General features: G+C 53.6%; 1 protein-coding gene across 5 annotated transcripts in view; it reads left to right on the top strand.

The window, feature by feature from the left end:
* PML (PML nuclear body scaffold) overlaps positions 1-22,350 on the top strand; it is a 55,402-nt gene extending 33,052 nt beyond the window's left edge. Inside the window, exons 4-9 of one of the 5 annotated variants that reach the window (XM_005221911.5) lie at positions 560-630; positions 5,542-5,661; positions 6,072-6,330; positions 7,933-7,985; positions 18,722-18,872; positions 19,860-22,350. In XM_005221911.5, the coding sequence (XP_005221968.1) occupies positions 560-630; positions 5,542-5,661; positions 6,072-6,330; positions 7,933-7,985; positions 18,722-18,872; positions 19,860-19,867 (662 nt within the window). In that variant the 3' untranslated portion in view covers positions 19,868-22,350. Of the gene's footprint in view, positions 1-559; positions 631-742; positions 2,920-5,541; positions 5,662-6,071; positions 6,331-7,932; positions 7,986-8,658; positions 9,734-18,721; positions 18,873-19,854 lie in introns of those variants that run through there. The other 4 variants (XM_005221906.5, NM_001206503.1, XM_010817047.4 and 1 more) reach the window with 4 other exon arrangements.
* The last annotated feature ends 2,723 nt before the right edge of the window (positions 22,351-25,073 follow it).

Raw genomic sequence — 25,073 nt, 5'->3', positions numbered from 1 at the left:
CAGAGCTAGTGGATGTGGATTCATCAAAATGCAGTCCTAGCGTGGACATGCGCCTTCTCTGCCTAGGCGGTAACTATTACCGCATGTACAGGAAACAACCTCCATAGAGTTTAAACAGCTTGCCTCGGTGGTGGCAGAGAAAGGAGTTATTTTATCTTCCAGCATGAGAGATTTAGATTTAATAAAAATGGGCCACAGGTCAGAAGAGTGTCATGGAGCTCTCACTGTGCAGAGAAATCAGTGAGCAGTAACGCTGTTAGGATTGTCCGTGCTTTGCCTTGGTGACAGCCCCAAGTTGGAGAGAGCTGTGCTTGGGGTCTGGAGCCAAAGGCAAGCACTCTCCCATGCCACCTCTCTCTTCCTTCTAGGTGAGTTCATGCCCACTGCAATCAGGGAGCTTTCTTTCCAACTACAGCCACTCCATGGAGCTGCCAGAGGCCCTGGAAAAGGGGTCTCCAGGAAAAGCAACAGGAATGTTTCCTTTGTCACTGTCCTAAGACAGGATGTGTCTCACCAGGGATGTCCCTGACCTGCCCATGACCTTCTCTGTGTTCTCCAGATGCAGCTCTATCCAGGAGAGCCAGCCCAGAAGCTGCCAGCACTCCCAGAGACACCTGTGGCACTGACCCGGTGAGATGGACTTGAGGTTTGAAGGGGAGGTGGTCCATCCTGCAGGCCGGGTGGGTTGGGAGCTCCCCTCTGTTGGAAAGGAAACTGAGTCTTGCTGTCCCCGTGTCTGCAGGTGACAGAGGAGAGGGAGCAACTGAGAGAATGACAGCAGGGCCTGGACTGGAGCCTTCAGTGGGAGGGGGCAGAGGAAGGGCTGGCTGGCTCTGGGCTCCTAAGTGCCATCGTAGGTCTTGATGTCATAGTAGGTCTCCAGGAGGTGTTAGGCCCAGCGATGGACAGGAGATAAAGCAGTGGTCCCTGGCAGGCAGGCCCTTGATAGACATGGCAGATGACCCTCCCCTCTGTGCGCCCCACTCCAGATATGTGGCCCTTCCCCCACATAGGGTTCTGGAGAGGAATGGAGAATGAGGCCAGGAGTCAGGCAGTGATCACAGCAGCCTGGGCTCCATCGATGTGATTTCAGGGCCATCACAGTCCTGAGAGCCATAGTATTCAGGGTTGGAAAGCGCCTGCACTCCCTCTCATGTGGTCATTCCCTCTGCAGCACCACTGACCTGTGACTGTCCAGCCACCATGCACATACCTCCAGGGACAGGAAGCTTGCTCATTCTTGAGGCTTGAGCCACTCCCATCTCTGCAGTGCTCTTAGAACATATCCCTGGGTGCAAATGCAGTGGCATCCTGTTAACCTGTCCTCTTGGCTACTTGCATGCATTTCTCCTCTCTCCCAGGATAAGCTTTTTCAATTCCTCCCTGGATCGGGCACCTGGTCTGCTCCCCATCCTGGTCATCCAGGTGTGTGTGCCTGTCAAGGAGCTGGGCCCAGGATTGACTGGTCCTCCATGGAAAGCAGGTCTTCTGGTGAGGGCAGCCAGCCTTTCTAGCTTTTCCATGGCGTGGCCCGTAGGAGACAGAAATTGCTGTAGGTTGAGGCAATCAGAAGAGGCTTCCTGTAGGAGGCAGAACTTAGGATCTGAGAGCTTTAGAGTTAGAAGAAATCTTGGAGTCTGAGCCAGTTCCCAACTGTCTTGGGTACTGCATTCCCATATACACACATATAGAATTTTAAAAGGACATTTAATTCTGGATATTTAGGACAAGTAATACAATCGCATGGTCAGAAATTGTAATAAAAACATAGAAAGTGATAATGTCTTCCTCCCACCTTGTCCCCCATCTGACCAGTGTTTACACCCATATTGTTGTTTAGTCACTGAATTGTGTCCGACTCTTGCAACCCCATAAACTGTAGCCTGCCAGGCTCCTCTGTCCATGAGATTTCCCAGGCAAGAATACTAGAGTGGATTGTCTACCTTCTCCAGGGAATCTTCCCAACCCAGGGATCAAGCCTGCATCTCCTGCATTGAGAAGCTGATTCTTTACCACTGAGCCACCAGTGAAGGCCTACCTATATACGTTTATTTATTTCTTATATATCCTTCCAGAATTTCTTTATGTAGTTACAAGCAAATATGACTATATATTTGCTTTTTTTTTTGGACAAAGGTAGCACAGTGCCGCATATATACTATGCCTAGGGCACAGTACTATTGGGAATTCTTATCTCATCAGTAGGCAGGGAGCTTCCTGATGCCTTTTTACATCTGCATAGTGGTCCATGCTAAAATAGGTGTAGCGTGATTTATTTAGCCAGTTCCTTGGCTTTTAGGTTATTTTGATATGATAGACAATGCTAGAATGAAAAAAGGTCTTCAAAGAAGTTATGAATGGTGGTGAAAAGTGCCCCAGGGCCACAGACTGCTCTGGCTTCCAGGTGCCAGTCGTTAGTTAATGAACAGCAAGACAGCTTATGTTGTCTTGTGTGAAGAAGGTCTGGGCATTTTTCTGGGTCTCATCTTGTGCCCTCTCACCGCCAGTTACTAAGCAGGTTGAACTTGGAGCATCAGAAGAATGCTCTGTGCAGACTCTCTTGCTTTCACTTTGGTAATAGGCTTGGGATGGGGATGGATGGAGCTGGGGAATGGAAGTGGGTCATACACCATGAGTGCAAAGGACAGGTGCGGCTGCTTGAGGGGGGCAGGCATGGTCCGGCTGTGCCAGGAGAGAAGCACCGCTTCGACCCACATTCCTGCCTTAGGAATTTATTTTAATCCCCACCCCATGCCTAGGTGGAGAGAATGATAAATACCAACTGGTGTAATTAACTAGGAGCGCTTGGGTAGGACGGCACCTCGGACATTGTCCTTCCTCTCTCTCCCTTGGTTCTTTTTGTAATGATGTCACAATACTTTAATGGAAAAAATAAATTGTTTTAAAACTGTAAAATAACTATGAATCAGTCATGATGATTTTTTTTTTTCTTTAATGAGCTCTCATGTGTGTCTCTGCTTCATTAACATGGGTAGGGGGTGTCAGGAAGATGGGGCAGAGGCTGAGAGGACCCCAGCCCTGCCTTTGGGGAGTTCACAGCCCACGTGGAAAGAGGTTCTCTTACATGTCAGCAGTTTTCAGAGACACACACAGACAGGCAGACGAAGACCTTTCGAACTCTTTTCATTTTTAAAAAAAGTTTATTTATTTTCTGGCTGCACTGGGTCTTCATTGCTCACTCGAGCTTTTTCTAGTTGCAGCAAGTAGGGGCTCCTCTCTGGTTGCGGCGTACATGCTTCTCAATGTAGGGGCTTCTCGTTGCAGAGCACAGGCTCTTAGAACGCAAGCTTAGTGGTTGTGGCACACAAACTTAGCTGCCCCTCAGCCTATGGAATCTTTCTGGACCAGAGATTGAACCCAGGTCCCCTGCATTAGAAGGCAGATTCTTAACCACTGGACCACCAGTAAAGTCCCCATTCTTTTATTTTTAATGGTGATCAAATACATATAACATATATTTGCCTGGAAGTGGAATTGCTGAATCATATAGTAATTCTGTTTTTAATTTTTGAGGAATCACCATAAAATTTTCCATAGTGGCTGCACAGTCCACAGCGGTTCCAGTTTCTCCACATTCTCATTCACACTTTTTTTTTAAGTAGTGGCCATCTTAATGACTGTGGAGTGGTTTAAACTTTTTGACCAGCACCCACTGTAAAAGATATATTTTACATCTAATCTACTGGTGTATACACATGCACATACCTATAGCTAAAACAGAAGCTTTATGCAATAAATTACACTTATAAATGTGGAATGTATAAGATTTTTCTGTTCTGTAGTGTTCTATGTAATACAAAAAATGCTAGTCATGACTTTGCTGCATTTCAAAAGCACTGGATTCGGACTTCCCTGTTGGCGCAGAGGATAAGAATCTGCCTACCGGTGCAGGGGACGTGGGTTCAATCCCTGGTCCAGGAAGATTCCACATGCCGCAGAGCAACTCAGCCCACACGCCGCAACTACTGCGCCCATGCGCCTAGAGCCTGTGCTCTAAGAAAGAGAAGCCCTCACACCGCAACTGGAGAGTAACCCCCTCTTGCCACAACTAGAGAAAGCCCGCACAAAGCAACAAAGATCCAATGCAGCCAAAAATAAACAAATTTTTTAAAAATTAAAAATAACACTAGTTTCGAGCCCCTGGTCCAGGCCCTTATTAGGTATATGACCTTAGGAAATCACTTCGCCTCTCTGTGCCTTGGTTTCCTTCTCTGTAGATGGGCAATAATCATAGTACCACCTCCTTTTTTTTAAACTAATTTCATTGTAAAATTCTCTATTTTAAAGTGTACCATGCAGTGACATTCAGTGCACTCACAGTCTGGTGTAACTGTCCCAGACTATAGTTCCTGTACTTTCATTTCCCCAAAAGGAAAGCCTGTATACACGGAGCAGTCACTCCTCACTTTACCTCCCCCAACCCTCGGCAACCTGCAGTCTGCTGTCTCTGCAGTTGGCACTTCTGGATATTTCGGATAAATGGAATCATACAATATGCATTCTTCTGTGGCTAGCTGTCCACTTAGCATGATGTGTTTAACGTTCATCCACCTTGTGTGGTCAGAACTTCATTCCTTTCTATGGCTGAATAGCATTCTCCTGAATGGCTACCCTATGTTTTATCTCTTTATCAGCTGACGTTTGGGCTGCTTCCACCCTTGGGCTATTGTGAACAGGTGATGGGGCAGGGGGCAATGTCAGCTCAGTGGAAGGGTCCCCTCCCTATGATGAATTTGCAGCTAGAGAGGAGCTACTACCTACCATTATAGGGACCACCACCACCACTTTGTCCCTAGGGTTGTCTGTGCTGGTCTCTGCTTAGTCACTCAGTCATGTCTGACTCTGCAGTGCCGTGGACCGTAGCCTGCCAGGCTCCTCTGTCCATGAGGATTCTCCAGGCAAGAATACTGGAGTGGGTTGCTATGCCCTCTTCCAGGGGATCATCTCAACCCAGGGATTGAACCCAGGTCTCCCATATTACAGGTGGATTCTTTACTGTCTGAGCCACCAGGGAAGCCCTGGAGTTGTCTAGACTGGGTCTAAGTAGACGTCAAGCAAGCCTTGAGATGTTGGGCAGTGTGATCCCTAAGGTCATCTTCTGGCACCATTAGGATGCACAGGCATTTACGTAGTCCCTGGGATGCCAGCACCTTAAGGTTGCCAGAAGGTGAAGTCATGGAGGCTGCAAGGAAGACTTCTGGTCCCCAGTGGGCTCTGGGTATTGGACCAGGAGCCAGCTCTTATGTCTAGGTGAGGCCTTGGAGACTGAGCTGACCCCACACCAGGGGACCTGGCTGGTCATACTGCCTGGTCATTTTTGTTTTTTATATTTATTCATTTGGCTGCACTGGGCCTTAGTTGAGGCAATGTGCTCTTTAGTTTCGGCATGTGAGATCTAGCTCCCCAACCAGGATCAGACCTGAGCCCCCTGCATTGGGAGTGCAGGGACTTACCCACCTGACCACCAGGGAAGTCCCCTGCCTGGTCATTTCTGACTACTTTTGTTTCCCAACTTTGCAGCCAGAGGAGGTGCCGAGGGACCAGATGCAAGCCTCGGGATTGGCCGTGGTACAGCCGGTGCCAGGGGCACACCCTGTGCCAGTGTACGCCTTCTCCATCCAAGACCCCTCCCTCAGAGAAGTAAGATATTCCCCAGCCCTCGCCTCCCCTTCCCAGGGCCCAGATCCCACTAGGTGGTAAGAGGTGGAATGGAAGTGAGAACCCAGACCTCAATAGGCACTTACTCTGTGCTCTCCCAGCTCTTGGTTGCCGTGTTAGGAAGCCTCCCTCCAAGCAGGAGCCCCTCCCATGGCAGTCAGAAGCCAGCAGAGATCGGTGGTCAGTGGTCACCAGCAGGGCCAGTGTGCCTGCTGACCTGGGAGGGCCTCTGTGTAGAGAGGTGTGATCTTCATGGCAGGTAGCAAAGGGGACAGCAGGAGCAAAGGGCATGGGGCGGGGAACAGATTCCTACCACTCAGGTCTGGGTCTCTGCCCACTGCCCCAGTCCCCTGGAGGCTCCTGACCCTGCCCTGTGACACCCCACTGCACAGGAGGGCACCAACACGACCACACCGCAGAAGAGGAAGGCCTGCCAGACCGAGTGCCCCCGGAAGGCCGTCAAGATGGAGTCTGAGGAGGGGGAAGAGTCTAGGTTGGCTTGGAGCTCCCCTGAGCAGCCCAGGCCCAGCACCTCCAGAGCAGTCTCGCCACCCCACCTGGATGGGCCCCCCAGCCCCAAGAGCCCCATTGTAAGAGATGAGCTCTCCCTGCCCGAGAGCAACCATCAAACCGGCGACCCTGCAGAGACAGGTAGGGAGTGGGGATGGGCAGGATGGGCTGAGGCCTGCATGCTGTCTTCCAGGGGCTGGGTGGGACCCCTCCTCTGCATCCTGACGCCCTTCCCAGGAAGCCCAAGGCAAGCAGCATACCCTGTGTGTCTTGCCCTCTGCTGCTGCTGCTGCTGCTAAGTCACTTCAGTCGTGTCCGACTCTGTGCGACCTCATAGATGGCAGCCCGACAGGCTCCCCTGTCCCTGGGATTCTCCAGGCAAGAACACTGGAGTGGGTTGCCATTGCCTTCTCCAATGCATGAAAGTGAAAAGTGAAAGTGAAGTCACTCAGTCGTGTCTGACTTTTCGGGACCCCATGGACTGCAGCCCACCAGGCTCCTCCGCCCATGGGATTTTCCAGGCAAGAGTACTGGAGTGGGGTGCCATTGCCTTCTCCATCTTGCCCTCAGCTGCCACCAAATGGGGAAGGGCAAGCCCAGGGTTTGTCTGGGGGCGGGGCGGGGAGGGGTGGCACGAGAGTGGATGGTTTAGCCCATGCTTTGCTGGGATGCCCATGTAGGGAGCATGATGGCCTGGGGAACACATTTCCTTAGCTCCTTCCCCTGACACACCCTTTTTGAACCCAGTACCATGCCTCTGCACAGGATGGGTCTCCCCAAACAATGTTTGTTGGTGGGTGTCTAGCACATGCTCAGAGAAGACTTGGGTAAAGTCCATACCCATCGGTTCCCAAATTTTTTTACAAAGGCCATCCACCTAAAGTATCTCGCTTGTTCAAGGTATCTTTTATGGCCACTGCCAGACAGGGAGTCCTTTCATGTAAGTGGAGGTCAACACACAGAATCCTGGAATGTTCAAGACAGTTCTTCCTGGAGCTGTTTTACCCAGTGTCCAGCTTTGTTTTCATTCTAGGTCCTACACTGACCCCTGACCCTGGCCATACACTCAGCCCCAATGGAGAATCCTTGCTCACAAATGCTATTGGTAATCAGAAGGTTTTGTAAACCTAAAGTATCTTTTAACTGAAACATCTCGGCTCACAGAGCTGAGAATCGGAACAACAAGTGTGCTGCTTTAGGATGGCCAAAGGTTCCAAACCAGGTGGTATTTGTCACACCCCCTCCACGGGTAGTCAGTTCTGAATCATTCCAGGGCCAGCAGCTGAATTAAGTCTTCACAGACAAGGCATAGCAGGCAGTGATGGAAAGCCACCTTGAGTAACCCCTCCATACAGGCAGATCCTGGCTTCCCAGGTGGCCCAGTGGTAAAGAACCCGCCTGCCAACACAGGTAGATGTCAGAGAGGCGGGTTCGATCCCTGCATTGGGGGTCCCCTGAAAGAAGGCACGGCAACCCACTCCAGGATTCTTGCCTGGAGAATTCCACTGGCAGAGAGGCCTGGCGGGCTACAGTCCACAGGGTTGCAAAGAGTCGGACATAAATGAGCGACTAAAGAGGCAGATCCATGCTGGCACGCACGCTGAATGTTGACAGCCCCCTTTCAGGGCACATGTCACCCACCCAGCCCACTGGCCTGCAAGGATTCCCACAGGAGCGCACCCTGGGCTCCGTCCATGAGCAGCCCTGGCAGGACCTAACCCCATTTCCCCTGCTCCGTTTCAGAGGAGCGCGTCGTGGTGATCAGCAGCTCGGAAGACTCAGATGCTGAGAACCCGGTGAGTGGCTCAGAAGTCCGGCCCAGGACACTGCCTCCGCCCATTCCAGGTCCCCGGGGGCACAGCCCCAGCAGATGACTCTCAGACTCACCTCGCACCCAGGGGATTTATCAGCGAGGCAGGGAGTCCTGAGCTGTCTGGAGGTTAGTCTCCAATTGCCAGCTGTGGCCTGGATCGCCCCGGCCCTCCCATTGTACCAGGGTAGGAGCCGTCAGTAATCACATGTATTCTTTCTGAAGACCTGGACAGGGCTTCCCTTCAGAGCCCTGTGTCTTTTCTGGACTAGCCAATGCCTGTGTCTGCAGCTTCCTTATGAATTTTCTGCCCTCCTAAGTCTCAGTGAGGAGGGCGGACCCACACCAGCTCCCCGGTTAACGGCAGCAATGCAGGGCCACGTGGGGGTGTGAGGGCGCAGGGCAGCACCACGCAGGGCCCAGACTAGCACATTGTGACTCCATGTAAACAAGAACTTTCTTTAAAGCCATCCCACAGTGGGACAAGTGGCTGCATGGGTTGTGACCCTCCTGTCCCTGGAGGTTTGTTCATAGCAGTTCATAGAGGCCGGGCTGTCACCTGCCCAGGGGTGAAAAGGATCGGAATTAGAGTGGAAGGCTGGACTGGGTGGCCCCTGAGGCCCCTGCCAGCCCTCAGTCTGAGGTTCTGTGTTGGAAAGCGTGCGGAGCCCACTGAGACCGCTGTCCTGCCTCCTTCCTCGTCCGTCCACCCCCCGCTGAGAGCTCGCCGAGCGTCCCACTCCCTCCAGGCCTCTCGTCTGTCCCACGGCACATGCCGCCCCCCGGCTTGGCCTCCCCACCATCCTGCCGAGCAAGCTGCCATCCCCGACGCTGAGAGTCCCAGCCAGCCTGCCGGTCACCAGGAGCAAGCCGCCGTCCACCGTGGGATCAGCTTCCTGTCACGCAGGGCACAAAGAGCCCTGCGCCCTCGAAGCACCTTTCACCTGCCGCTCAAAACGTATGGTGCCCACACGTGCACTTGGCCTCCCTCCATGGGTCAAGCCACCACCCTGGCCACCACTGGGCCTCCCAGCCAACCTGCCAATCCCCAGGAGGATCCCACCCACCCCCAAAGAGCAGGCAGCCAACCCCGCCTGGTGCAACTGGCTGCACGACCCCTTGACCCCTTCCCTTCTGTGTCCCAGTGGCTCAACATCTTTCCCCTTCCTCATTCCCCTGGGATCTCCCAGCGTAACACCTTTTACAGGAGAATAATGGGGGGAGGCAGAGCATCCCAGATTCCTGGACCAGTGATCTCCTTTGGGGATTCTGGCAGGGCCCCCATGGAAAATCCCCCAGCCCAGGTCCCCCCGGAGGCCTCTCCAAGTGCTTTCCTACCACCCCACCCTCTGGAGAGGCCACCCACTGGCACAGACACCCCGCAGACAAGCCTCTGAGAGTCCCAAGTGCCTCCCTTCTCTGCAGCCCTGGAGACTGGCAGGTTGGCATCCCGAAAGTCTTGTCACAGAATGAAGCAGGGAATGAATGGCTCCGTGGACCTCTGAACAAAGAGGCTTAAGGCCTCCCCAGTCAGGATATTCTCATTCCTCACATCCTCAAGTCTCTGCCCAAGATGAAGCTTCTTGCACCCTTTGCAACTCCCACTGCCCCATTCTCCCACCCCAAGCCTTCCCACTGGGCCTCTGCCAGGATGTAAGCCCATGAGGGCAGGGACTGTGTGGCTCCCAGGCCCTGGCAGGTGCGGCTGCTCAATAAACACTTATTGAACGATTACCCTCGCAAACCCTTCTTCCATGACCATCAGATTCCCTGCTGGGCCTAGCTCCTCCTGGCTGGTGGTCTTTGTCTCCTCTGCACGGACACTTGGTTCACCTGTGGGGCTGCTGTGACCCTCTTTCCTCCATACCCTGTGTAAGCATCAGAGGTGGGAGGTGGGGTCCAGGCCTTCTGTGCCTCCTGGACTGTTTTGGTTCTGCTATCTGGCAGCGTCCTCCATGCCCCGGAGGCTCGGGCTCTCCAGATGAACCCACTTTCCCCAGCTCATCTTAGACATCCTTCTGCTCCCCACTGTATAGGAAGACTGCCTCCTAGGTCTCCTCTCCCCACCCGGGTCCCGCTTTCTTCCTGGATAACTTCAACATGCGCCACCCTGGCCTCTCCTCTCCTTGACCTTTCAGGGATCTTTGCCCCATTCCCCTGTAGCTGCCACCCCACCCCCCTTGCCTCCTGCCCCCAGACCACTCCATCACTGAGAACCTTCCCTCTCTAGACTGGCCCAGACTGACCATAGCTTCCTTTTCCTTGAGCTCTCCGTCAGTTACTTCCAGGACTTGGGCTGTTTGCCTCCCAGTTCCTTCTGCCATTACCTCCCGCCCACCAGCCAGCAAGGTCCACCATTTCAGCCAGTCTTCCACCAGGATCTTGGTGCCCTGTCTCCCCACCACCCGCTTCTGGTAGCCTGCCCTCCAAAGACAGCCCTGGAAGGATGCACTCGTTTCCCCTGCTCTGCACTGCCACCTGGAGGCCAACTTCTGTTGGAGAAAAGTCGAGGGGAGGAAAGCTATAAATGATTTGTCTCCTGGGCTCCTTAGCCTCCTGCCTGGGCATGCCCCGCCCCCTGCCCTCCATGGCACCTCGCTGCACCCCTGCTTCCCTAGCTCTGGTCCGTCTTCCCCACCCTCGCTCTTGGCCGGTGGCTGAACCTTCTGCCCTAGGAGGACCACAGGACAGGTGGCGTAGCAGCGGCCCACATCTTGCTCTCTGATGACCGATTGACCCGACCCCATCACATCCCTCCCCATCCCTTCTGTTAGGACTAGAGGACCCCCCTCTAGGACTCACTCCTCCTCTCCCTGGCCATGCCCTCCTGCCCCCTTGGGAACCTCCTTCCATCTCCCCATCCTCATTTGCATCTTCAAACACTTCCTGTGGGCTGTAACTAAGCACCCTGGAGAAGTCCCATCTTTGCATGCACCCCCCACACACAAACCATTTACCCTTCAACCTTCACCCCCTCAGTGCTCCTTCCTTGCCCCAGTCCCCTGCCTTTCCCCACCATGCCCGTGAGCCCTGCCACCATCTCCAGGGTAACCTCCGTGCCTCTGAGTCCAGTGGTCACCTTCAGTCCTAATGCCCCAACACTCTGCTTCCCTTGGGTTCAGGAGGTTTCCTCCTGCAGCTCTGCTAGTCCTCCTCACTCCCCCTTCAGGTCTCTTTGTTTTTTTAAATGTTGTTCTTCCAGCTTAGCTTCTGGGATCTCATCTCCTAGAATCTGTACACTGTCCCCATGATCTCAACCATGCGCACAGCCGCATAGCAGCCGCCCAGTGTCTCCACTCAGATGCCCCACAGAAACCTCAAACTTACCTTGCCTCTTGTCCTTTCTGTAAATTGCACACATCTGCCTAGTTGCAGAAGGTGGGACCCCAGAGCTGCCCAGGACTCCCCCTACCCTTTTCACTATTCCTCAGAGCCAATCACTTTGTGAATCTTACCATGTTCTAAATTCCTCAGAAAGCTGGTTACTTCTTTCTATCCCATAATCTTGATAACATTAAAACAAGGCTAACCCTGGATGGAAGTAGAAGCCTGGGAAAGAAAGAGCAAGAGAAGGATTCGAATGCTGTTAATCTGGCCAGACTTCGTGAGAGTCAGGTGGAAGTCCTGAAACCAGCAATATTTTGGTGGCGTGGGGGCGGGGGTGGGGTCAGACTAGCACTTAGCTGTCAGGCAAGAAGCCACTAGGTGCTATCTGAGGTTGATCAACTCAGGAAGGAGAAGTGCATTTCAGGTTACAAAGAATTAAATGATTAGAAACAGCTGCTCGTGTTTGGAGACCAGGTCTGGAGGCAAGGGAACCAGAGGCTCACTACTTTTGTGTGGGCGTTCTTCAGACATGTTTTTTAAATTAACCATTACGGGAGTCTGAAACTTATTGGGGGAAAAATTTTTTTACAAAGCAAACAAATTAGATCCTCCTAAGTAGGTGTGTCTCTCACCCACCTGCCATGCCCGCTTCCAGACCCCTGGTGCTCCCAGAGTTCCTTAGCAGAAGGGGGCAGGGTGATGTCTGCAGGATGCTCCCGGCTCCCATGTCCTCCCCTCCCTGTGGCCTTTATCCGTCCTGCCGCTGTGTGAGAGCTTCGGAATGCCTGCTTAGTCGCTTTAGTTGTATCCACCTCTTTGTGACCCCATGGACTGTAGTTCACCAGGCTTTTCTGTCCATGGGATTCTCCAGGCAAGAATACTGGAGTGGGTTGCTGTTTCTTTCTCCAGGGGCTCTTCCCCACCCAGGGGTTGAACTCACGTCTCTTACGTCGCCTGTGGAATAGTGGCCTGCTAAGATACTGTGTTTTCCAAGTGTACCAGGGCATGCAAGCCCCCAGCTTGGGCTGCAGCTGTGTCAGTGGCTGGAATCCAGACATGTCAGGGCTCTGGCACTGATCTGGTGTGGTGGGCAGGGCTGGGGAGAGGCTGCTCGAGCAGCTCGGGTGTTGTGTCAGAGACCTCGCCCCTGCTGGGAGAGGCAGTGGGGCTGTACTCTTGGGGTGGAGAGGGAGTCCCAGGTCTGATGCTGGAGACCTGGGGTGAGGACTGTGTTTAAAAATGAGGTGGGTCAGCCACACCTCTACTGCGGGCCCTGTGTCAACAGAGCCAAAGGAGAAAAAGGTAGATGTCTTCACCCACTCTTGGAACAGAAGATGCCCCAGTTCCTGGTAGCAACAGGACAAAGTGGAAGCAGGAGGTGGCCTTGCCGAGGGGGCAGCCCCCAGAAGAAGTGCATGGTGACCGGCAGTGGAAGGAAGGCCCGGGGGAGCAACTGACCCAGGGGAGGGACCATGATGCTGGTGAGTGTGCACATCAGAAAAAGACACAGGTGCTTGGCTGAGAAGATGGGAGCCGTGGCCCCTGGAGCCTGCAGAGGGGCCAGAGCAGGAGACAGAGGGCCGTAGGGACCACAGGCTGGCTAATGGGATCATCTGGGTTAACAGATAACATGTGCGGTATCTCTGGGGCCTTCAGGCTTTGCAAGAGCTAGGGTTTTCTGGCTGCAAAATACAGGCATGCGTGTGTCTGGCCAATCTGATCCCAATTGTAAGCTCAAGTGCTGAGAAAGTTCCTCAGGAGCCAAGGACCTCTCAGTTCAGTTCAGTTCAGTCACTCAGTCGTGTCCAACTCTTTGCGACCCCATGAATTGCAGCATGCCAGGCCTCACTGTCCATCACAAACTCCCGGAGTTCATTCAGACTCATGTCCATCGAGTCAGTGATGCCATCCAGCCATCTCATCCTCTATCGTCCCCTTCTCCTCCTGCCCCCAATCCCTCCCAGCATCAGAGTCTTTTCCAATGAGTCAACTCTTCGCATGAGGTGGCCAAAGTACTGGAGTTTCAGCTTCAGCATCATTCCCTCCAAAGAAATCCCAGGGCAGTTCTCCTTCAGAATGGACTGGTTGGATCTCCTTGCAGTCCAAGGGACTCTCAAGAATCTTCTCCAACACCACAGTTCAAAAGCATCAATTCTTCGGCGCTCAGCCTTCTTCGCAGTCCAACTCTCACATCCATACATGACCACAGGAAAAACCATAGCCTTGACTAGACTGACCTTTGTTGGCAAAGTAATGTCTCTGCTTTTGAATATGCTATCTAGGTTGGTCATAACTTTCCTTCCAAGGAGTAAGTGTCTTTTAATTTCATGGCTGCAGTCACCATCTGCAGTGATTCTGGAGCCCAAAAAAATAAAGTCTGACACTGTTTCCACTGTTTCCACATCTATTTGCCATGAAGTGATGGGACCGGATGCCATGATCTTCGTTTTCTGAATGTTGAGCTTTAAGCCAACTTTTTCACTCTCCTCTTTCACTTTCATCAAGAGGCTTTTTAGTTCCCCTTCACTTTCTGCCATAGGGTGGTGTCATCTGCATATCTGAGGTTATTGATATTTCTCCCGCCAACCTTGATTCCAGCTTGTGTTTCTTCCAGTCCAGCGTTTCTCATAATGTACTCTGCATATAAGTTAAATAAGCAGGGTGACAATATACAACCTTGACGTACTCCTTTTCCTATTTGGAACCAGTCTGTTGTTCCATGTCCAGTTCTAACTGTTGCTTCCTGACCTGCATACAGGTTTCTCAAGAGGCAGGTCAGGTGGTCTGGTATGCCCATCTCTTTCAGAATTTTCCACAGTTTATTGTGATCCACACAGTCAAAGGCTTTGGCATAGTCAATAAAGCAGAAATAGATGTTTTTCTGGAACTCTCTTGCTTTTTCCATGATCCAGCGGATGTTGGCAATTTGATCTCTGGTTCCTCTGCCTTTTCTAAAACCAGCTTGAACATCAGGAAGTTCACGGTTCACGTATTGCTGAAGCCTGGCTTGAAGAATTTTGAGCATTACTTTACTAGCATGTGAGATGAGTGCAATTGTGCAGTAGTTTGAGCATTCTTTGGCATTGCCTTTCTTTGGGATTGGAATGAAAACTGACCTTTTCGAGTCCTGTGGCCACTGCTGAGTTTTCCAAATTTGCTGGCATATTGAATGCAGCACTTTCACAGCATCATCTTTCAGGATTTGAAATAGCTCAACTGGAATTCCATCACCTCCACTAGCTTTGTTCGTAGTGATGCTTTCTAAGGCCCACCTGACTTCACATTCCAGGATGTTTGGCTCTAGGTGAGTGATCACACCATTGTGATTATCTGGGTCGTGAAGATCTTTTTTGTATAGTTCTTCTGTGTATTCCTGCCACCTCTTCTTAATATCTTCTGCTTCTGTTAGGTCCATACCATTTCTGTCCTTTATCGAGCCCATCTTTGCATGAAATGTTCCCTTGGTATCTCTAATTTTCTTGAAGAGATCTCTAGGCTTTCCCATTCTGTTGTTTTCCTCTATTTCTTTGCATTGATCGCTGAGGAAGGCCTTCTTATCTCTTCTTGCTATTCTTTGGAACTCTGCATTCAGATGCTTATATCTTTCCTTTTCTCCTTTGCTTTTCGCTTCTCTTCTTTTCACAGCTATTTGTAAGGCCTCTAAATTAGCATTAATGTCGATACTAGATACTTCAGGTGAGAATGTTGAATAGCAAAGAGCTTGGCTTCTGTCTGCTTTGCTGATGCCCAAACGTGGAATGAACCCGTAATTAGGACAGTTGTTCCCAATCCTGGCTGTGCACTGCTATCACTTGGGGGTCTTACCAAGGACAGATTCCTGAGTCCCACCCCCAGGGAGTCTAACTATATTGGTCTGGGGCTCAGCCTGGACATAAAGATTTTTTTAAACTGCTTATGCACAATCAAGGTGGTTGTGTTGTTCAGTCACTAAGTCGTGTCTAACTTTGCGACCCCATGGACTGCAGCACACCAGGCTTCCCCGTCCTTCGCTGTCTCCCAGGGCTTGCTCAAACTCATGTCCATTGAGTTGTTGATGCCATTCGACCATCTCCTCCTCTGTCGCCCCCTTCTCCTCTTGAGGGATTCGATTGCATATCTGTGTCAAAGAAATGCTGCTCATTTGTGTACGTATCAGCCTTGAACAGAGGTGACGTATACATGCTGGCATATGATCCAGGTTGGGAAGGGGAGATGCTGGGTCTTTCCAGATAAACCTCCTAGAGGTTTTTTGAAAGGTGATAAGCTAGCAGCTTCCTAGGAGCACCTCAGTATGGCCATTCCACCTGCTGTGCTAAGTTGAGATGTGGTTAATCTGCTAAGTTGACTGTGATGAAGATGAGTGAAATGGAGTTCGTGAACCCGATTGCACATGTATCCTGATTGTCTGTGTATCCTGAGAAATATCCCAGATCCCACATGGCTCAGTTTTGCAGTCAAAGAAACACAGTCCATTAACCAATTATCTAGTATATAGTCATCTTTCAAAGACTATTACAGAGAATACAACTCATAACTCACGGCAACACTCCTTAAATCCTTCATCCCTTCACACTCACCACCGTCATCTCCTACTCACGGGTCCCTCAAAGCCTTTTCTCACTTTCCACTTTCCAGTCTTCACGTGAGGGCTCTGATCTCCTCCACCCTCTGGTTCTTTCTGCTGCCATTCCTTTCCCTTCCAAGCAAATCTCAAGCTTTTTCCAACAAAAGGCCCTCTCCTGGATTCTTGGGTTCAGGTCTCTGCTACTCTCCCCCTCTATGCTCCATGCTCCTACACCCCCTTAATCCTGATTGTGGAATGAGGTTGAGGAGTGGCAGTGGGGGGCGTGGAAGGACAGAAAGATATCCAGCATCAGAGCTGGATATCAGCTGGATAATCAGCTGTGCTGATTCTGTTAACCCTGGGTCTTTAGGAAAGTCTTTTTTAAATGTCAGTACTTCCCAGCTGTACTGCTGGGATTTAAGGCAGGGATGGGGAACTGCTTGCAGTGCTAGCTGGAGTTCAGTGGAAGGCATTCCTGTGAGACCAGCCCAGTGGAGTAGCCATACTTTATGGTCATCCCCAAGGGCAAGAGAAATCTGGGTGGAAGAGGAGTCTGGGCTGGAAGATTCAGCCTTCCCTCCCTTGACAACTCAATGGAAAGGGGTGTTCTTTTATTAAGGCGGCCAGCAGGGTCTTCAGTAAGTTCAGGACAAAGGATATTTCCATGACTATAAAAGAGAGAATGACCCCAGGGCCACGAGAAGCTCTTAAAAAGTGAGGGTCTCGTGGCTATCATAAGTGACCCTGGAATAAAGATGGGGGAGTTAGCTCAAAGATGCTGCTCTCCAGGGAGATCAAGTCTTGGAAAGGACTATCTGAAGAGAAGGCGCTGGCTTTCCAGCCTGAAGAGACAGTCCCGGAAGACAGACGGAAGCACTCAGGGCCACTGTGAGGGCTTTGGCAGTTTGGAGCAAAGAGAAGAAGGAAGAGGGGAAGGCCAAGTCGGTGGGTGGCAGAGAAGACTGGGCCAAGGGGACGGCACTTCACCTGAAGCGCAGGGGAGGCCGCAGCAAGGGGAGTCCAGCTGTTTCCACCAGCCCGAGTGTGAGAGCACCCCTGCCTGTGATCGGAACAGGCACTGGAAGCTTGGAGACAGGAAACAACTAGATCTCCCACGGGGGAAGAAGGTAGTGTCTCCTGTCTGCTCTAGCAACTTCAAAGAAGACTCCCGGAGAAGGCTCCCTCCAGGGAGGCATGGGAGCCCTGACAGCATGACAGAGACTCAGCAGGACATGCCAAACCAGCCTTGGATGCGTGGCCAACTCGAGGATACTGATCCATAAGGCCTACATTTTGTCAAAGTAGGGCCTCGGATATAGAGTCCCAGAAAACTCACAGGCTGCTTTAAGCCAAACCAGCTCTATATGGACTCAGTGAGTGTCTGTTTTTATCAGCACCTAGGAGGAAGTTGGAGAGGGCTATGAAATGCACATAAAGCAGAAATCAGCCACTCGCAGGAAAATCCCAGCACATTTTAGTTGTGGTTAGCAAAGACTTTGCACTTGGCTGAAGTTTCAGTAAAACAGAGGTTTGACCTGGAGAGTGGAAGGGCCGAAGACAGTAGGCTAGTTCTGCCCCAGGCCAGGGACGACAGCCAGACGTCAGAGTTCAGAGAGGCCTCGGGCGAGGCCAACTCCATCAGCCACCAGGGCAGTCTGTCAGAGGGCAAGGTTGGGGCCCGCTCTGGACTCTGTCCCAGCAGTGCCCTCAGCAGGCCGTGTGACAGTGGCCACGTCCCTTCCTCCTGGTGTCTGGTTAATATCCATAGGTGACACAGGAAGTTCTGAGCAGGCCCCCAAGCTTTGCCAGGTGTGCAGATGATAAGCAATTACCTATATTATGAAAGGCTCTACCTCCCTCGTTCGCCCCAGCCCCGGGGGTCTAAACGCTTACAGCTAGAGCCCCTCCCACCCCCAGGGCCCTTCAACAGCGTTCACACCTTGGTGGAGAACAGAGCCTCAGGTGCCCAGCCTGGCGGAGCCCCAGCCTGCTTGCCTAAGCAGCTGTCTTCTGGACGCCAAATGGCAGAGGGCTCCCGGGTCTGAGCCGCCGCCTCTCCACTACTCTCACAGCCAGGCGCCTTGTGCCCCCTAGGGGTGGCGTCCCAGGGGCCGGGCGGCCCTCCCCTCTCCTTTGCGCAGGGTGCCGGGCCCTCAGCTCACCTGGGGGACAAGAAAAGCCAGGCGTCCTGCCCCTTCCAGAGAAACACCTGAGGTTCGAGATGGGACTCCTTCCCCCAGCGCCCCCCAGTTCATGATGTTTGTTCTGAGTCAGCTCAATGAGTTGAAGCGAGGAGCAGACACATTGGGCCCTGCCCACCTCAGCCCCGACACCTTCCCTGAGCCTCCCCCCGAGCCCTGCTCACCCATGTGCACACTCAGCCACACAGTATCACACTTGCACACACACCTGTGTCAACGCAGGCCCACAAACCCACACCCCCCATACACACACACACACACACACACACACACAATATTTGCATTCATTCCCACACTTTTTTCACACTCACTCACACTTGCCCCCATGATCCCATCCTACTCACGCACTAAGACACGTGCCCTGATTCACACGCATGACCCTCACACGTGTGCATGCACGTTCACATCTGTTCAGGCACTCGCTTGGAAGTGCCCCCTCTTTCCCAGTAACAGGCCCTCCCTGAGGCACACACAGACCCCCCGACATACTCACGCACTCTCATCGCCCCCCGCCCCACGCTCACACACACACCAGCACACACGCCTGTTGACAAGGAACCGGCTCACATGGCTGCTGCCCGCTCTCGGCCCCCATAGCCCCCTGACCTGTTGGTTTCTTCTGTGTTGCAGGACTCCCGAGAGCTGGCCGACAACAGCAGCGAGTCCAGTGACCTCCAGCTGGAGGGCCCCAGCTCCCTCGGAGTCCTGGACGACAGCCCCTCCAATTCCCTGGTGGAAGACAAGCCCCTCGTTTTCTTTGACCTCAAGATTGACAATGAAAGTGGGTTCTCCGGTGGCCACCCCCCAACTCTTTCTTGCTCAGTCCCTAAGTCCCCAGGATAAGTGCAGGCAGAGCCATCTGTGAGCCCGGGAGAGCCCTGAGCTGTGGCCAGAGCACCGCACTTCCCGGGGACTCTCGGGTGTTTGAACTTGGTTCTCTGAATAAGGACGTCTGCTTTGACCAGGGCCTGAGGCATGAGGCAAGCACCTCCATGAGTCCCTCCCTGACTGGTGCTTCCATTAGGGAGCCTTGGGAACACACTTCTAAATAGAAACGCAACGTTAAAGTCGCCGAGGTGACACCAGCAATCCAAACACAGCCTTAGGCTGAGTACAGAGCCCATTCTTTCCATGGTTGCTGCAAGGTCACAGAGAAATGTGACCCCTTCTCCTTCAATTCCGCGGTGCTTACCCTGGCCCTGCAGGAAGCTGGGTCCCATCCAGCTGCCTGGGCTCAGCATGAGGCCAGCCCAGGGAGACACAAGCAGCGAGTATTTCACAGAACAGGGAAGCCGTTTGCAGACCTCACTGGAAGATTCGGGGCCATGCTCTGAATGGAGTGGATTGGGCAGGTGTGCTGTCTGAGCCAGCACTCTGATGCTGAGGGCTTTAGCTACATGGCTGATGGGGTTGGCGGCCAGGGGAAAGGGAGTGAGGGGCTAGGCTGAAGCAGTGAGGGGTCCCTAGTGTAGGTGGGTGGAGGCTGGCAGAAGACAGGAGGGACCCGAAGTGAAAGGGTTTGGGGAACTCCGGAACGTGGCAGGGCAGGGGGGAGCAGGACTCCCAGCAGGGGAGGAAGGGGGCCTGGAGGGCAGCCCCCCTCCCCTTCTGACCCCCATCCCTATCAGAGCCAGGGTCAGAGCTGCGTTTGAGGCTGATGCTTGATTCCTGCCATCAGGCCCCAAGGTGGGGTCTCTGGATGGTGGGGTTGGTGCCCCTAGCCTTGCCCTTGAGGCCTCACGCTGCCGTTCTCTCCTGCCCAGCCCAGAAGATTAGCCAGCTGGCAGCCGTGAACCAGGAAAGCCAGTTCCGCGCGCTCATCCAGCCCGAGGTGCTCAACGTGTACTCCAAGGCTGTCTCCCTGGAGGTGGGACTGCAGCACTTCCTGCATTTCCTAGCGAGCATGCGCCAGCCCATCCTGGCCTGCTATAAGCTGTGGGGGCCCAGTCTCCCCAGCTTCTTCCAGGCTCTGGAGGAGATGAACATGCTGGGGAAGTTCCAGAAGTCCATCTCGGGCTTCCTAGCCACCCTGCCCCTCATCCGGGAGTGCGTGCCGGGGGCCAGCAGCTTCAAACTCAAGAGCCTGGCCAAGACCTACCTGGCGAGAAACATGAGCGAACGCAGCGCCCTGGCGGCCGTGCTGACCATGCGCGACCTGTGCCGCCTGCTCGAGGTGTCCCCCAGCCCCCAGCTGGCCCTGCACGTCCACCCCTTCAGCAGCCTGCAGTGCTTCTCATCCCTGCAGCCCCTGGTGCGGGCAGCCATCCTGCCCCGGGCCGAGGCCCGCTTGCTGGCCCTCCACAAGGTCACCTTCATAGAGCTGCTGACCGCACACCACCATGACCCGCAGGGCGGCCTGAAGAAGTACAACCGATTCCTGAGCCTCCAGAGCCCCACGTCGTCCCAGCCTGTGTTCGACCTGCATTCTCTAGGCACCTACTTCGAAGGCCTGCTGGGGGCGCCGGCCTCGGCAGGGGCAGGAGGCGTCGCTGCCCCTCCGGCTGGCCACAGCTTGGCAGAAAGGGCTACGCAGCAGACCTGAGGGGAGGGGCTGACTAGCTCAGACTCTCTGGGGACAGAGAGAGATGGGGTCCCTGAGCCAGCCCCTGCCCACCACAGCATTCCCAGGTCCTGGTCCCCAGTTATCTCCCTTGTCATTTGGTCCTTCTCCGGGACCAAATTCCACCTCTCTAAAAATTCCACAGAGAAGGTTCCAAGGCCAAGCAACCACCCGACGGAGGCCACCAGATCCCTGGGTGGCCCTGAGAGCACCATGAGTTAGCTCGAAGACCCCCTGGGCCTCCCACTCCAGGAGCCAGAACCAGGGGCAGGGCGGGGTCCCTGGTGAAGAAGGCCTGGTCGCTAGGCTCTCGAAGCAGCCCCCATATTGCCCCAGCCAACCTCAGAGGGGCCCTTACTGCTCCTTCCTGAGCCCTGGCATGGCCCCAGGGGACCTGCTGACAGCACCCACAGACACTGCCTACACCACCAGGGGCCCCACGGGTACCAAAGTGCCTTTCAAACCAAACCTTCCCTGAAGGGTTTGGGTTCTTCCAGCCTTTGCCTGCCTGGAGGCCAGCCCAGTTCATGTCCCCTCTGGGGCACTTTCACCCTCAAAGGGCCTCCTCTCAGCGGAGATGGGGCCTGCCACTCCCTGCCGCTCCCTGCTTCCAGACATGACCTTCCAAGCCTGCTTCCCTCCTGCTGGCCACACTGGGCCCTTCTCTCTCTCTGCCATGCCACCACCTGCCCCAAGCCCTCCCAAGGGGTGACCTCCAACCCAGCACTGCTCTCAGTGGAGTCCAGGGACCTGCAGCATGGGAATCTCTGGGGTGGGGCCCAGCAGACTGCTTTAGCAGGTTCTCCAGATGATTCTGAGGCCCGCCAAGTTTCAGCGCCTTTGCTCTGATAGACTGCCCTCCCAGGAGAAGCAGTGTGGAGCAGCAGAGGAAGTCCTGGCTCTGGTTGTGTGCGCCGAGTGGGACCCAGGAAAGGGCGCCTTCCTGAGCCCCCACGTCCCCACCTATAAAATGGGCTGGTTATCCTGCATGGTCCCAGAGCTCTCATCTAGCCCCGCCATTCTGGGGTTTTAGGAATGAGCAGCAGGCTTCTGGGGCAGTGGTGAAGGAGGTTTTCGTTCTTGAGCCCTTGGCCCCAACCCTAAGCTAACTAAGGCCCCCAAACTTGAGCGGAACACAGGCAGGTGGTCTCATCTGACTAGCGGAACCACTGCCCCTTCCCCTCAGCCCCTCTGCCATCCCTCTTCCTTGACGCCCTGATCCTGGGGATACCCCCATGGCCTCAGCTTTCACATGGGTGAAGGCTGTGTGCCCACATCCCCACCCCCACCCACTGGGGACCCTGAAGACCCACAGAGGGATCACATAGGAACTTGTTGCCATGTGAGAGTGCTGGCTCTAATAGTGAACTCTGATGCATTTAAAATCAGATTCCGACTTAAAAGTAGGCACTGGCTCTGAAGCTCAGTAAAACTAGCGGCTGGGTGAGGGGAGGAGGGGGCTGGAGCCTCAGTCTGCCTGTGATGACCATCTTGGCTGCAGCAGGGAAGGAATTGGGCCCCTCCTCACCGTATCTTCCCCCCAGCCCCACCCCAAGACTGAACCTGCTGATTTCCAGCTCCAAGCCAGCCCCACAAGGCTTTCTTCCTTCAGATGGAGTTGATCACATTTGTTATAGCAAAGGACTGTTCAGCCCTCTCGCCACTGTCAAAGCCTTTAATAAAGATGTGAATCTTCAAAGCCTGGTGTGCCAATCACAGACTCTGCCCAACCCACCCCAGAGTCCTGAGCAGTCTCTTGCCTGGTGAAGGGGAAGCTTGCTGGCATAGCTCTTCTTTGTGAGGGCGTCTTTCAGGACTCAACAGAGCTGAGAACCCCTCATTGCTCAGTGATGAGTGTCTCAAGGACATAAGCCCCTGTTCTAAGTGGAGATACCAGGGTGGACCTATCTGGGATCATCTCCAAGGGCGGGTAACCACATGGAGGGAAAGAAGCACCAGTTTCAAGAATCACCCCCTAGAGGTAGTCAGGGACCAGAGAGACCAGGGACTTTACATCTGCCTCCTGCTGGGTAACTTTGTACCCTGGCCATCTCAGGTGGAGTTCTCATTAGTGCCTGCGGGGGTTCCCTTGGCAAAGGCGCTGTAGGAATTAGTGCCCCCCGGCCTGGGTGAGGACCCAGGTAATGTGATTTGATCAGTACCCCCATCCTTAGCCTCACCTACCTGTCTCACTTAGCCATGTCCGACTTCTTGTGGCCCCATAGACTAACCCGCCAGGTTCCTCTGACCATAGAATTTTCCAGGCAAGAATACTGGAGTGGGTTGCCATTTCTTTTTCCAGGCAATCTTCCCGGCCTAGAGACCGAACCCGTGTCTCTTGCATTTCCTGCATTGGCAGGCAGGTTCTTTACCACTAGTGCTACCTGGGAAGTCCAAGTCTCTAATGGCAAATCCAGATACTTCCCCTGTGCTTTGAATCTCTGAATCGATCTCAGGTTTACCTATGTCAATGAACCACAAGCTTGCTGGGCTGGAAGCCAGGGCAGAGTTTCAGTCCTCACTCAGTAGCCCCTGACTCTGGTCTGCTGCATCAAGCTCACTGATGTTCAGGCTCCCAGTCTGTAACATGGTATAAGATGGGTCGTTTTTTACTTCATAGGATCCTGTGTGAACCAGTAAGGAGACGTTTGTGAAAATAGCCTTTTAATGTATGAAGAATTGCACAAATGTAAGATCTTAGCAACAAACAAGATGACAGTGTTATTGCTTTATAAACAATAGAAAAATAAACAGATACTGGATCTTAGTAAACAAAGGACTTGGGCTTGCCTTCAGGGGGATGAAGAACAAGCTCTGGGATGGAGCCGAGAACTAAGGAGTGGGGTTGGGGTGGGGTGTGCTGGTCCTGGGTCCCAGGAAGGAGAGCCAGGGAGTCTACCCTGGAGTGGTCGAGCAGTGGGTGGCTTTGCGCCCCCTAAACACCCAGATGGGAGGTTTCAACCACACAGACCTGGAGCTGAAAACAGCCTTCCCGTGACAACCAGCTCGGCCCTGCCCAACCCTCCCCAACTCTAGGGCCCCCTTCTGAGGCCCAGGAGCTCACTGACACCCCCAGGAAGGTGATCTGCAAGTCCATTTTCATCTCAACCTCACCCTGCCTTTTACCTGCACAACTTCACCGCCGGGTGCTGCTGTTCCCCTGAGCTGCACCCTCCTCTCATCCAGCCCTGGCCGGCCCTGCCCTTAACATCTACCCTAGACTCATTCCAATCCCTCAGTCCCGTCCCTGACAATCCTCCGTAATTCAGAGTTGACCCTTCACCCCGCACCTGCCCGAGGCCCAGCCCCCGCCCTGTACCCACCTCCTCCGACCTCAGGCGGGTCTCCACCTTGCACCCCAAGTGCCCCAGCCCCTGCACCTGCAGCAGGGGGTCCTTTCTCACTTCTCTTCACGCCTCACAACGAAGGAAAACTACACCGCTAGTGACATCAAACGTCCAGTCGGAGAGAGTCCCTCCTTGTGGCTCCAGCCCAGGCGGAAGGGGAGTCGAGCCGGAGAGGCTCCCAAACTGGCCAGCAGAGGGCGCTGCAGCCCCACTGAGACCCGTGCTGAGGCTGCTGCTCCTTGAGGATGGGGAGCGGCGTGGTGTGGGCTCAGGCTCGTGATGGCAGCATCTTTTCCAAAGCGCCACGCGTACCGCCGGTGGCGTGGCAGGTATCTTTAAGTAGATGGTGCATGGAGAAGCATTTTTAACGTGTTGACAACTTTGTATTTATTTTAACATCTATCAGAAAATATATAACCAGCCTATCAATGCCCTGATTTCTGGAATCTGGCTGCTCAGAATGATGCTAAAAGAGAATTCTTTAAAGGTCTGATTTAAGGACAACTATGAAGTGACTTGGAGAAGGCAATGGCACCCCACTCCAGTACTCTTGCCTGGAAGATCCCGTGGACGGAGGAGCCTGGTAGGCTGCAGTCCATGGGGTCGCTAAGAGTCGGACACAACTGAGCGTCTTCACTTTCACTTTTCACTTGCATGCATTGAAGAAGGAAATGGCAACCCACTCCAGTGTTCTTGCCTGGAGAATCCCAGGGACGGGGGAGCCTGATGGGCTGCCGTCTATGGGGTCGCAGAGAGTCGGACACGACTGAAGTGACTTCAGCCGCAGCAGCAGCATGAAGTAACTACAAGCTCAGAAGGATCACAGGAACAGCAAAACTTACGGCAGTGGAAGTGGAAGACTTAATCTGGGGAAATACTGGGTTTGCTGTTGCTCTGTTGCTAAGTCATATCCGTGTTCGGTGGCTAAGCGTAGCCATCCTCTTCTAGAAGCATCCAGCAGGGATTCCACCTGAGCTTACTGAACCCTGGGGAGGACACAATGACCATCCAGGTGAGAGTGCCTGGGACAATCAGGTGAATAAAGCTCCCAACTAACATGACTGAAAGGTCACTG

The sequence above is a fragment of the Bos taurus genome, chromosome 21, assembly GCF_002263795.3.
Source record: "Bos taurus isolate L1 Dominette 01449 registration number 42190680 breed Hereford chromosome 21, ARS-UCD2.0, whole genome shotgun sequence".
In the NCBI taxonomy this organism is placed as follows: Eukaryota; Metazoa; Chordata; class Mammalia; order Artiodactyla; family Bovidae; genus Bos; species Bos taurus.
This window is presented reverse-complemented; position numbering and strand designations above follow the sequence as displayed.